The 13,707-nt window shown below is 39.9% G+C and overlaps 1 protein-coding gene across 19 annotated transcripts in view; it reads right to left on the reverse strand.

Moving 5' to 3' along the window:
* Nucleotides 1–13,707, reverse strand: part of LOC138760976 (astrotactin-2-like) — a 1,981,947-nt gene that overhangs the window by 1,268,256 nt on the left and 699,984 nt on the right. For all 19 annotated transcript variants that reach the window (XM_069932424.1, XM_069932434.1, XM_069932420.1 and 16 more), the window contains one exon: nucleotides 3,675–3,779. In XM_069932424.1, the coding sequence (XP_069788525.1) occupies nucleotides 3,675–3,779 (105 nt within the window). The remainder of the gene's footprint in view (nucleotides 1–3,674; nucleotides 3,780–13,707) is intronic.

Below are 13,707 nucleotides of genomic sequence, written 5' to 3' on the forward strand. Positions count from 1 at the left end.
ATGAAATGGTGTCTTTCATGCAGGCACAGCAATTTATTTGATAGCTTACTCATTTATAATAATCTGATTTTCTTTTCTCCATATACAGCACAGAACAGGCCAATTTGGCCCTACTAGTCCATGCATCAGATAGCCTCAAAGCAGTGAAAACTGATCCTTAGCCTCTTGTAGCCATTACATTAAATGTATGCACATGAAAATACATTTCCAAAATTGCATGACTACTGCATTTCAAACTCCTTGGACATGGCAACCATCCACATGATTTCTGCAATATTAAATCTATTGGAGTTTCCGTCTATCTGGCACTCAGGGTACTAAGTTCATTTTTCATGTTATATCTGCAACAGTGAGAAAGGTTCTTCCTCCAGCAGTCAAATAGTCAATCTAATATTCACACTGTGACAGAGTATATAGATATATAGATATATATATATATATATATATATATGTTTTTGGAAGATAAATTGGGAAAGGTTTGTTAGAGTAGGTCACATACAAACACTTTAAAACAGATCTTATTTGAAATACTAGAGCTCTGCTAAAGCTATACATATCGGGGCCTCAACAGCTTTTGCAAAAGCTTTGAAGAGTGCTCAAGAGACTTCACTGATGGATTGTTGTTTGCAAAAGGCAACAGATGAAAGAGCATGTCAGCGCCACTGGCATCGGGAAGAGAGCTTGCTATTGCAAGCAGAGTCACACAGGCTTTCTCTCAAAGAGAGAGAGAGAGAGAGAGAGAGAGAGAGAGAGACACACACACACACACACACACACACACACACACACACACACACACACACACACACACACACACACACACACACAGATCACTTACAGTGTTACACCCTGCAGGAGCAGCTGGAACTGGAACAGGACAAGCTAGCAAGAAGCCCCATTTTGGAAGACGGCATGGTCAAAGTCCTTATGATTCATGCAAGAGGAGAGGACTGGCTGTCTAGGGTTTCACTTGGAATAAGGGAAACAAAAAGGAACTCTGTGGTGACCTGAAAGAAAGTGGTTATAATCTGGAGAACCCTGATGGGGTAAATTTTGTCAGCAAGACACTGGAATAGCTGGTGGAAGTACATCAGTTGTGGACCAACAAATCTCTCTCTGAAAAGTGACAAGAACTATCCTGAGCGGTAACCATTTACCTTTCAACCACCAAAGCCTGGTGAACTTTATATATGTTAAATTCTGTGCACAGAATAAGAATTGCCTGTAATGAGTAAACTTGGAGGAATGAGAAGTGAGATTGGACTGTAAACCAAAGAACTTTTCTGAATTTACACATACGTGCACTTAGAATTAAAAGGGGGTTAAGTAAGTTAGTGATAAGTTAAAAGTTTGATTCTTAAAGATAATTAAAAGCAACTTTTGTTTACTGAATGTTTTATCAATTTTGTATAATTATCCCGATCATTTTATTAAATTATCTGCATAAGTTCTGTATGAAGATCAATAAAAATATTTTAAAAAGAGAACTAGGAGGACAAACTCAAATAAAGAATATGGAGTTCCAATAAAATAAGGACAGCATGTTGTGTCCTTCATTCAGAAGTCTTCTCGGTGTGGGAGGAGGGAGAAGAGAGTGTGTTCATTGTGTGATGAGCTCTATAGTATGTTGGATGCTTTTTCAAGGGAATGGGAGATTCCACAGAGGAGAGGGAAGCTGAAATTATGATTTGAGTTAAATTCACCTTCCATAGCATCTTTGATGTTGAGCATTGCACCTCCTATATCATGCAGGGATACATCCATCAATCATGCTTTCAATGTTGCACCCTAATAAGTTGTTGAGGGACATTAAAGAAGTTTGGCATGTCCCTTAACAACTTCTGCAGGTGAACCAGTGAAAGTATCCTTTCCAGATCTACTGGGGCAAGAGATGAGGACTTTGCCCAATAATTAGCCACGAAGCAAACTGAAATTCTACATTCCAATGATTGCTGAAACTTCGGATCTGACTTTGACCTTTTTATTTGGAACTTGAGTGGGTATTCATCAGTCTTTTACTGTCAAGTAGGGCCCAAGAAGTCTACAACCAGAGCAGCAGAGGTCAATGGTGTGGCACAACATATAGCCTCAGAAAGAGTCAATCAAACCCAAGTCTTCATTTATCTATACAAATTAATTCTAGTGGCTCGGTGAGTGGATTTTGAGCTAGTTTTGCCAGATAGGTGACAGATTATATCACGTGTGTGCATGAATGTGGCTTTTGGATTTGTAGTAGAGCATTTAATCAGCATCATGGCACTCGAGTTCAAAAGAAAAATCAGTCAGATTCCAAATGAGACTCTAAAGTCTGAATTAACCTAGAAAATTGAAGGAAGGCCTGTCTTCAAATTAGTATTCATGATGCTTAGAAACATAGTCCATATTTCCTAGGAATGCACAAGAAGGGGGTCACAGTTACACAGATAGTGCATCTGATGTCTCAGAGTACCAGCAACTGAGGGTTTTTTGACCTCTGGAACTGTCAGAGTTGACTTTGCACATTCTGCCTGCAACTCTCGTATCACAAAGTCGTCAGGGTTGGTAGGTTAATCAGCCCTGCTGTGTTGGTGAGTGGCACAGTTAATTGGCCCTGCTGTGTTGGTGAGTGGCACAACATTCCATGTGAAATCTGGAAAAGGCTGATGGGAATATGGCAAATATAAATGGGGTAATTGGAAATGTATGCTTCATAGTTCTCACAGACTAGATGTAACCAAAGGACCTGCTTCCATGCCAAATGGTAATTACACTAAAGCCACTGCACATTATCTGCCCATTCCTCACTATTTTTCCTTGTAAACTGTTCTTTCCACATTCCTATTAATACTCTCCTTTTCCCCCACCCCACCCTCCATTAGATTCTACCAATTTACATTGGACAATAAGCGACGAACCCACAAATCTCTAGGCTGTAGACTGAAGCTAATGCAAGCACAGGGAATTTATGCAAATTCCGCACAGAGGGCAGAATCAATCAGGGCTGGGTCCTCGTTGAGAGAGGCAGCAGCAACATGAATCAGATATAGAAAATTTCCCTCCGCCAATGAGTCACAGACTGCTTAATTGGTAGCACTGAAGAAATATGCATTGAGGAAATTTGGAGCTCTCAGTCAACATTTTCTGTCATCTCAAACCAGCACAACTTTCTCTGCTGGTTCTCTCGCAAGTGTTTACTTTGAGCTCTGTAGAAGATCTTTTGAGACCAACTCAACAAGATTGCCAAACTTACAATACAAAGTTTCATGTTGTTTAAAACATGCTTAATCCTGCTTTAAAAAATTAGGAGGATTCCAGCATCTACATAAATATTAATTTTGTCATACTTCAACAGTTTATGATATAAGCTGTCAAAAATGTTGGGTTCAATATGTGTTTATCACTTCCCACAAATAATCTATCACACATATGATGGAAATGACAGGATAATACTGGAATCTACTAATGTAAAATTGCTATAATTTAAAGTCAAGTTACTGTCAGCAGGTTGATATTCCACACGGAGTTAGCTAAGACATTTACACGATCAATTCATTTCAGAACAAAGGCACAAGGTTAAAACAAAAATGTGCTGTTTTTTTTTATTCCTGCCACACTAAAACCAAACCTATGATTTGACTGCCACTCTTATTTCTGATTGCAGGACTTGCTGAGATGTATGAAAAAAATCTCTTTACCTTTGCTTCTTCGCCTTCCACGATGCTCAGAATAAAAGGTGAGATGGGTTTCATCATCAGCTTCGGTTCCAGAATCATCTTCTGCTCTAAGCATACCACTCCCACCTAGAAAATAAAACAAATTGTTGTAGATAATATGTTCTTCTTTGTCCAGAAGTTTAGAAAGCCATTAAAAAAAGTTGAGTTCCATAACGCCAGCACCAAGACTAACTCAGGAAATAATGCAGAAGGAAATTATAGAATAGTTTTTGAGAGTGCTAATTTCAACAAGCAGAGTTGACTGATAGACCAAGCATCAGTTTTGTTTGGAAAGTGAGTGGAGCAGAAGGCAGGAGTCTTCCAAGAAAAAAATACATACATTTTGGGTTGTGTTTCATCTAGTGTTGGATAGGGCACAGCCAGATACAAAGGAAATCAAGCTCACCTGCCCCAAAAACATGCCTCAATTCCCCAACCTCAAAATAGCTTCATTTATTGCCCCATTTACTTTCTTGGAACAATCATCCTGTTCAGGGAATCCATTGACACTCAGGACAAGAAATAAACTCCCCTAGATAATTTGACTGGTGATATACTTCTACAAGCAGAATCTGAGAAAGAGACAGCACCAGTGGTGAAGATGGCGAAGGTGTGGTTGAGGGAGGTGGAAGAGCGACTGCATGACTGCTTTGAATCGGTGGACTGGAACATATTCAAGAACTTTATCAAGATATGCGTGGGTGACTGTGTGCCCATGCGCATTACCGGTTGTTCCCCATCCAGAGGCCCTGTATAATTCAGAGAATCTGCAACCTGCTGAGGGTGAGAATGGGCATTTAAGGCCGGGGATCAAAATCTTTACAAGAAGTCCAAGAATGACCTGTGGAAGGCTATCTCAAATCAACGTCGCAATTCTGGAGGAAGGTAGAGACAGAGACAGATACATGCCAGCTATGACAGGGAGTGCAGGCCATTACAGCCTACAAATAAAGACGAACACTATAGATGGCCGTGATGCTTCAGTACACAATGAGCTGAACACCTTCTATAGCTGCTTTGAGAAGAACTAATCAGTGCCTACTAGAATCCCTGAAAAGGAGGACCCTGTGATATCTGTCTCTGAGGGCGACGTCAGAACATTATTCAAGAGGGTGAACCCTCGCAAGGCATCAGACCCTGACAGCATATCTGGCAGGGTACTGAAAATCTGCACCAACCAACTAGCTGGAGTGTTCACAAACATTTTCAACCTCTTATTGTGGCAGTCAGAAGTTCTCATCATCTTCTAAAGGGCATCAATCATCATGGCACCCAAGAAGAGTACTGTGATGAAATGCTTTGAGAGGTTAGTCATGGCCAGAATTAACATGTACCTAAGTAAAGATCTGGACCCACTGCAATTTGCCTATCTTCACAAACAGATGCAATATCACTGGCTCTCCACTCAGCCCTGGATAACCTCAAAAACAACAATTTATACATACAGCTGCTTTTCACAGACCAGAGCCCAGTCTTTAATACCATTATTCGCTCAGTGCTGGTAAAGAAGTTACAAACGCTATGCCTTTGTACCCCACTCTGAAACTGGATCCTTGACTTTCTCATTGGAAGACCACAGTTAGTATTAATTGGAAACAACGTCTCTTCCTCACTGATCATCTGGACAGGTGCATTACAAGGATGCGTGCTTAGCCTACTGCTCTATTCAACCCATGTCTGTGCAGCCAGGCACAATTCTAAAGCCATCTATACATTTGCCGATGGCACCACAGTTCTTGGCAGAATCACAAACGGCAATGAGAAAGCATACAGGTGGGAGAAAGATCAGCTCATTGAATGGTGGAATTACAACAACTTTGCGCTCAACGTCAGCAAAACCAAGGAGATGATTGTGGACTTTAAGAGAAAGTCAGGGGAACACAACCCAGTCCTCATCAAGCACTCAGTATGGAGAGAGTCAAGAACTTCAAATCCCTGGGTGTTAACTTCTCTGAGGGTCTGCCCTGGAGTCTTCACATTGATGGAATCACAAAGGCGGCTCGTCAGTGGCTATAATTTTGGGAGGTGTCTGAGGTGGTTTGGTATGTCACCAATGACTCTCATAAACTTCTACATGTGTATTGTGAAGAGCATTCTGGTTGGTTACATCACTGCCCGGTATGGAGATGCAAACTCTCAGGACAAGAGTAAACTCCAGAGGGTTGTTAACTCAGCCCGCAACATCACAGGCACCAGACTTCACTCCATCGAGGACATTTATGCAAAGCAGTGTCTTAAAAAGCAGTTTCTATCATCAAAGACCCCACCATGCAGGCCATGCCCTCTTCACTCTGCCACCATCCAGGTAAAGGTACGTGAGCCTAAAGAAAAGGGATCAGTGGTAGAAGGACAGCTTCTTCCCTGCAGCCATCACATTCCTGAATAATCAATGAACCAAAGAAACTGCCTTAAATTTCATGCCCTAATATTGTTATTATTATTTTTTTATAGTATTTATATTTTTATATAATTTTTATAGTAATGTTGTAAGATGGTCATATATATATATGTTTTCACTATGATGTTGTCACAAAACACCAAATTTCATGACTTGTTCATGACAATAAATCCTAATTCTGATTATGAATTTGATCAAATGTGTTCCACGAATAGCAGGAAAATGCCCAGTGTCTCCAACACCCAGTCCAACTTTGTCTACTCCTGTGATGTCAAGGATATAATTTCCTCCATGTATCAAGAGTGGAGGCCATCAAACTTACATTGTAATTAATAATTGGAAAGAGGAGTTGGAGATCACAGACTCCTGTATGAATTATCACAGAGCTGAAATACCTTACAGAAATGTAGTACAATAAAATCACTGTTATCCAGAATTCATGCAACCAGCAGCCTCAAGCAACTGACAAAAAAAATTACAGAAAATAAACTGGCAAAAAGTACAAAAGGTTAAAATTGGCATTCCTAGTGGTTAATCCATATAAAGTGTAATCTCAAGTAACGGGAAAATTCACTTATCTGGCATCTACCAATCCACATAGGTGCTGGATACCGGAGATTTTACTGTACTTGTTTTGTATTAAGTTCAAAGAATAATGGATTCTCCTTAATTTGGTGAAAATTTGATTATCAGTAATTGAAGGGAGACATGGTTAGAGTAGCGGTAAGCACATCACCTTTACAGTGTCAGCGATTGGGACCGGACTGGTGTTCGAATCCTGTGCTGTCTGTAAGGAGGAGTTTGTACATTCTCCCCATGTTTGCGTGTTTTCTCCCGGGGCTCCAGTTTCCTCCCACTGTTCAAAACGTTCTGGGGTCTAGGTTAATGGGGTGTAAATTGGGCGGCATGGACCGAAATTGCCTGTTACTATGCTGACTGCCTAAATTTAAATGTAAATTTATTTTGTAATGATAATGAAGATAATTTAAAAGATAATGATTCATTCATGTTGCACAATGTACATCTGCACTGATATTCTTACTGCTACAGGTACTTTGTAAATTAAACTACAAAAATGAAGGGTGTGAGGGCGATCTGGCTGCAATATCTGTCACCCCATTGATCGCTAGGGATGATTCTGCTAATCTGGCTGGCTAGATGGGTGTCACCCTTCCCTCACAGCTCCATGTGCATCCCTCCCGAAGCTCAGCGCTCGGTCACAGAGAATGGCCCCCTAGAAGAGGACCGCTCCGCCAGTCTAGTAGCTACTCCCCTGCTAGTCTAAATCTCAAAGACCATTTGTAGGATCACGTAGGGAAGTCAAGCTCCAAGACTTCAAACACATCCAAGCAAGGCACTGCACATGGCAGTCTGCCGTTCTTTAAAAACAAAACTACAAAAATGACCACAATAGTACACTTTATTAATTTAAAAAGAGACAATAAATACAAAAAACAGAATGATTATAAATATTCATAGATATCCTAGTGTTAAAAAAAAGTGACATTGCAATTGTGCAAACAATCCTTTTGTGGTGTCAGAGTCATCCATGATTAATGTAAGAAGGTGAGGTTTAAGATCCACCCAACTCATGCTTTTTTAAAAAACTTTCTGTGGAGAAGCTACAACATATACTATTTTACAACCTGAATCTGGCGGTTCAGAGGTGTCTACATTTTTTTCAAATACTACTTTTTTTCTAATAATCTACATCAAATCTTTTCAAGGTACTGAGAGATCATTGGGATGTCAACTCTGTGTGAGAATGTTGGGTGCAGCTATCATCCCACACTCATCTATTATACACGTACCTAGAAAGTTCCAGCTATGTGGCACAATGGAATCAGCAAAATTTTTTTTCAATAAAATGTTCCCACTGTCTCATTATCTTGTCAAACTTAACAGCAGTCAAAGCATAGTCCCTAAGTGTCTTGTTGAACACACATTGCAGGAGGAAAGGAATATTCTGTCATCTGAAACAACAAGCATCATGCTTTTAGTCATCTGCTCACCAAACAATGGGTTCTTTAATAGTTTCAGACAAGAGAAGGTGCAATTGCAGGTATTTGGAGGTACATATTTAAATAACAGCTTTTCTTCAGTCTTTTTTTAAATGTGCTTTTCAAATAAAAGAACACTGACATTTGTCTTCACCTCTTGATAAAACACAGTGTGTACAATCACACCCATGGGGCAATAGCTTTCGTACATAGACATATAGACTTACAGAATGGTAACAGGCCCTTTGGCCTTCGAGCCCATGCCGCCCAATTACAACCAATTGACCTACAACTTGGTACATTATGAAGCGTGAGAGGAAAGTGGAGCATCCAGGGGAAAACCAAGTAGGTAAGGGGAGAACATACTGCATAGAAACAGGCCCTTCAGGCCCATGAGTCCATGCTGACAAAAAACACTAATCATCCTACAACCCCCATATGATTTCAGAGGATAGGAGAAAAATGGAGCAACTCCTTATACAGTAGACTGTGCCAGATTTGAATCCCGGTCGCTGCCACTGTAACAGAGTTGTGCTAATGGTTTCACTAACAACGCCACCTTTTAAACCACTGAAACTGACCAATGGGTTAATTTTGCCCTGTAACAATTTGGTAATATCTGACATAAAAGGTTACTCTTGAGGAATGTAAAGTGACCAGTCATGAAAAAAAAATGCAATAAATTGACCAATATTTGAAATGAAAAAAAACAAAAATTCTGGAAACCATGGATACAGTGCAGAGGAGATTTTCCAGGATGTTGACTAAATTGGAAAATAAGTTTTATGAAGCAAGGTTAGCAGAGCTCGGGCTTTTCTCTTTGGAGTGTAGAAGGATGAGCGAAGACTTGATAGAGGTCTACAAGATTCTGAGAGGCATAGATAAGGTAGATAGTCAGGGCCTTTTTCCCAGGGCGGGAGTACAGAGGACATCTCTACAGAGTGAAAGAGGGAAGTTTAGGGGAGACATTGGGGTTCTTTTGTTTTACATAGAGAGTTGTTGGTGAATGGAATACATTGCCAGGGGTGGTGGTGGAGGCTGAAAAATTGGAAGCATTTAAGAGACTCTTAGACAGGCACATAGATAAAGAAAAATAGAAGGTTATGAGGTAGGAAGGGTTTAGATTTTTTTGGAGCAATATATAGGTCAGCACAACATTGAGGCCGAAGGCCCTGCACTGTGCTGTAGTGTTCTATGAAACGCTCAATGGACCAGGCAACAGCTGGGAAATGAGAAATCTATGTTTCTGGCCCAGGCTTCTTCATCAGAATCTGTTGGTTTATTGATGATTTTCAATATTTTTTTATCTCTCAGGGTCACTTTTGTGACTCACTATCTGGAGGATGGACATCAGGAGAACCTACCCAGTCTGATTTTTCTTGAAATATGTGAGAAGACAAGAAGCCAACCACCTCCCTCAAACTTAACTTGTTTGGAGAATTGAAGTTAATCAACCATCAATATAGGCCCATGTGACTCTGGGAGTTCTGCTAAAGTGGAAAATCCCCCAAACAGTTTTGCACATTTTATTAGGGTCTAAAAGGAAGCCTTTTCAAGCCATCTGGGGCATACTGACTCCCAGCACTTCTGCTTACCTGAAGTCTAGTATCTCTCATATACCCATCAACTTCCATCCCAATTCTCCATGCTGAGGAGGAAACGAAAATACAAGGGGAAAATCGGCATAGGGTTAGAAAAGGCATCAAAGTGATGCAAAGGCAAGTTCATGATGAGATATAATGCAGGTATTAAGAAAAATAAAACCTTCTTAGAACAACAACCTCAGAGGATCAGTGGCTATGTATGTGTGAGCCTGAATGTTTACTGATTGCATACACAAGTACCAAGAGCAAATGGAATGGAAGTCTTGCCAAAGGCAGCTATTCATTTAAGTAAAAGACACTGACTCAAATAAACTAGAATAAAGGTACTACAAAGGAGGAAAAATTATAATATACAAAAATTGAAAAGAAAATAAATATTTTTTTTAACATTTGGCTAATATTGGATAAAAAAATGTGTTTTGCCAGTAGCACAGGTGGCTCTTTGCTATTTTGAGTAATACAGAGAGGTTCAAGCACCTGATCACTGCTGGGAAAAAAAGGGAATGAGAAGCGCATAAAACATGAAAGTCACCCGTCTCTGTGCATGAAGTAAAAACACAAGGCTGAAGAAACTCAACAGGTCAAGCGGCATACTTTATATCACAAAGATAAAGATACATAACCAACATTTCAGGTCTGAGCCCTTCATCAAGGTATGAGAAAAATGTAGGCAGGCACAAATAAAATGGTAGCGGGAGGGACAGGAGAAAGAGCACAGTCCCACAGGCAGGAGGTAATAGAAGGATAAGGGAGGGAGGACACAACATCAGACAGGGAGAGGAGGAATAGCTGTGTGAATGGACAGGGAAGTCGTTGGATAGCTGCAAGAAAGGAGACAGAGGAGTAGGGAAGACAGGGAGAATGTGGGCTAGTGGAAACTGGAAAAGTTGGTTATGTCATCTTGTTGGAGAGTGCTCAGGTGGAATTTTAGGTGTTGCTCCTTCAATTGGTAGTTCAAGTGGTCATATAAGTGTGGGAACAAGTGTGGCTCTTTCTGTGGTCATGGGAAAGGTGCCAAGGGTGCGATTAGCAGGAAGGGATGAGTGGACTGGTGAGTCATGGAGGGAACGGTCCCTATGGAAAGCAGAGAGGGGAGGAGAGGGGAATATATGTCAGATGTTGGCATCATGTTATAGGTAACATAAATTGTGGATGATAATATGTTGGATGTGGAAGTTGGTGGGGCGGTAGGTGAGGACAAGGGGATTTCTGTTTTTTTGATGTTTTTAGTGGCAGAGGGGGCCAAGGCAGACGTTCAAAAAATGGAGGAAATGCGGGTAAGGGCTGAGTTGATTGTAGTAGAGGGAAAGCCATGATTTTTTGAAGAAGGAGGATATCTCGGATTATTTAGACTAGAAGTTCTCAGTTTGGGAGCAGGAACAATGGAGACGGAAGATTTGAGAGAAAGGAATAGAATCCTTACCGGGAACTTGGTGTGAAGAGTTAGGGTCGAGGTAGTTATGGGAGTTGTTAGCTTTGGAAAAAAAAATCTGTAGAAAGTTTGTCCCTCATGATGGAATCAGAGAGATACAGAAAGAGTGGGGGGAGGGTAGTTGGTTGGGAGAGTGTCTCCGGAGGTGGACCAATTGAAGTTGAGGTTGGGATGAAAGCTGCAAAGTGAACAAAATGAGCAAGCACATCATGGGTGCATGAGGCAGCAAATTTGGTGGCCAATGTGGAAGAGGAAGAGTTGAGGAGCTTTGCCTGTGTGGGCCAGCAGCATGGATTGTTCCACAAAGCCAACAAAAAGGCAGATGATGAGAATGAGAATAGGGAACAAGAAGAGAAAAATTTGCTTCAGGACTTTCCACCAATCTAATATGGTATCTCAAAATGGTTGTTCAAACAGATTAAACAGTGAATATAAAGAGAAAAAAAAAATACACTCCCAAGTCACACTGAAAAACATCACAATTAATCACAGAACAAATAAAAAGAACTGAGGAACAACCAAAGGAAAAAAAAAGCTTCAACAAAACATGTGATTTCAATGCTGCAGTGAAGTTCATACAAATTATACATGATTAATTATTTCTGAATTAAATTTAGATTGCCAAGGTTTCTTTGCAATCTGATCACTTCACATTTGTTTTGTAGCCTCAAGGATGATTGAAAAAAACATGAAATGATTTGCAATTATAAACTGATTTGAAAGTCAAAACATATTATTAATTGGACATTTGCAATTTTTGTGGACTGTTTGACAGGCAAGCAAATCATGTTCTTGTGCATGTAGTAAATACTATCCATTAATAGTAATTATTTGCAGAAATACAAGGATTTAATTCATATGGCTCACCAGAGTAGTCATGTTTCTTCTGCAGGGAACTTGGCAAAGAGCAAACAACTGATGGCTGTTCAGATCCTCTGTTTTCAAAATGTCAGGCTTGACCTATCTCTGCCTCAGGCATCACATCAATATTGGAAGCAATCTGCTTTAACTGGCTTTAATTAAGGATTTCTGACAGTCCAAACCTATCCCCTGGTTATTTCAATAAAAGAATGATTAATACCTAGGTATTGGGATTATATAGCTTTTCCTTTCAGTTGAAACTCGAGAAACAAAATCACTCACATGATCGGAATATATATTGTGGCCTTGGGTTTGTTCAAGTGGGTGCTGTTACAACAATGAAAAAAAAATCACAATGTCAAGTATTCTTCTCTATCCAATATCACCAGAGGTTTGATGTTTGGAAAAACAATCTCCGAGGATCACTCAGGGTCACAGGATTATGGCAGGGAATGAGAATAAATGAGATTCCTTGAGGGCTATCTACCAACCTGACCTGATCTCTCAAGATGGCTGAACACAAATGGAGCACTGTTCCGAAATATTAAACAGTGAATGTAAATGTCATAATCTTACTACATTTTGCCTCACAGTGGAAGATTGATCTCAGCATCTTATTATTCCATATCATCACTGATGTGCCAGGTTGGCATTAAAATTTATTTAATTATCTGTAAATACTTCATGTCCATGTTGTGAATATGTAGTATTTCATGCCCATGTTATGAAAATGTAGGTTCCAGAGAGCAACTCAAAACATCTTGAAAAGTTCATAAATGCACATGGTAGAAGAAATTATTGAAGATACTAAAAAAATGAAAAATTCCAAATTGGTGGGATCCTTGGGACCTAGCGAAGACACCTTAGGTTTTGGAAAAGTAATGGTGGTCTTTAATGCAAGATGGATGGATATACTGTGTAATGATAGTGATCATGTTTGCATTGTTAATAGCAATGACTTAAGGATCATAATTCCTGTTTGATTATACTTGGCTGCCAGAAGGGGGCTCACACAGGCAAGAGACTGAAAAATTAGAGTTCTGTAATGGAGGTCTGCATGCCTCATGGTGGCTGCTTACAACAACGATAAAATAAAGAAATTTTCCCTTCATCCATATGTTGTCTAAAAACTCACACATACAAATACAAAAAGAACATGGCTTCAGAAGTGGGATGAAGAAAATTGGAAGGAATTAATTTAAAAGGAAAAATCTAAAGTTAGCAACTGATCAGTGAAAATGAAAGTAGCTGTCCACAAATTTGCAAGGAAGAGAGAAGCTAACAAAGTCAAAAATGGAAGGATTACACCAACCAGCAAAACTTCAGTTGACAGGTAATGTGACTGAAATTGGAACTGATTCAAACAACATTTTGGATTGTACGTGGCAGCAGTCTGAGCTGATGGGAAAGTTGATAAAGTTAAAGCATCAGTTTTCTTATATGTCGTGGGTGATGAAGCCCTAGAGGTGTACAATAACTTCATATTTGCTGCTGAAGGAGACAAAATGAAACTGGAAAAAAATAATGGAACAGTTTGAGGCATACTGCATACTTAAACATAACGTGATGTTTAAGAGGCACAGATTTTTCACATGTGTACAAAAACAGAAGAAAGTATTGATCAGAATGTGACTGCATTGAGAAACAGAAGCAAAGTGTGTGGATTTGGTGGGCTGACCGACTCACTGATAAAAGACAGGCTTGTGTGTGGTATTCCAGC

This window comes from Narcine bancroftii, chromosome 1, assembly GCF_036971445.1.
Source record: "Narcine bancroftii isolate sNarBan1 chromosome 1, sNarBan1.hap1, whole genome shotgun sequence".
NCBI classification, from domain to species: Eukaryota; Metazoa; Chordata; class Chondrichthyes; order Torpediniformes; family Narcinidae; genus Narcine; species Narcine bancroftii.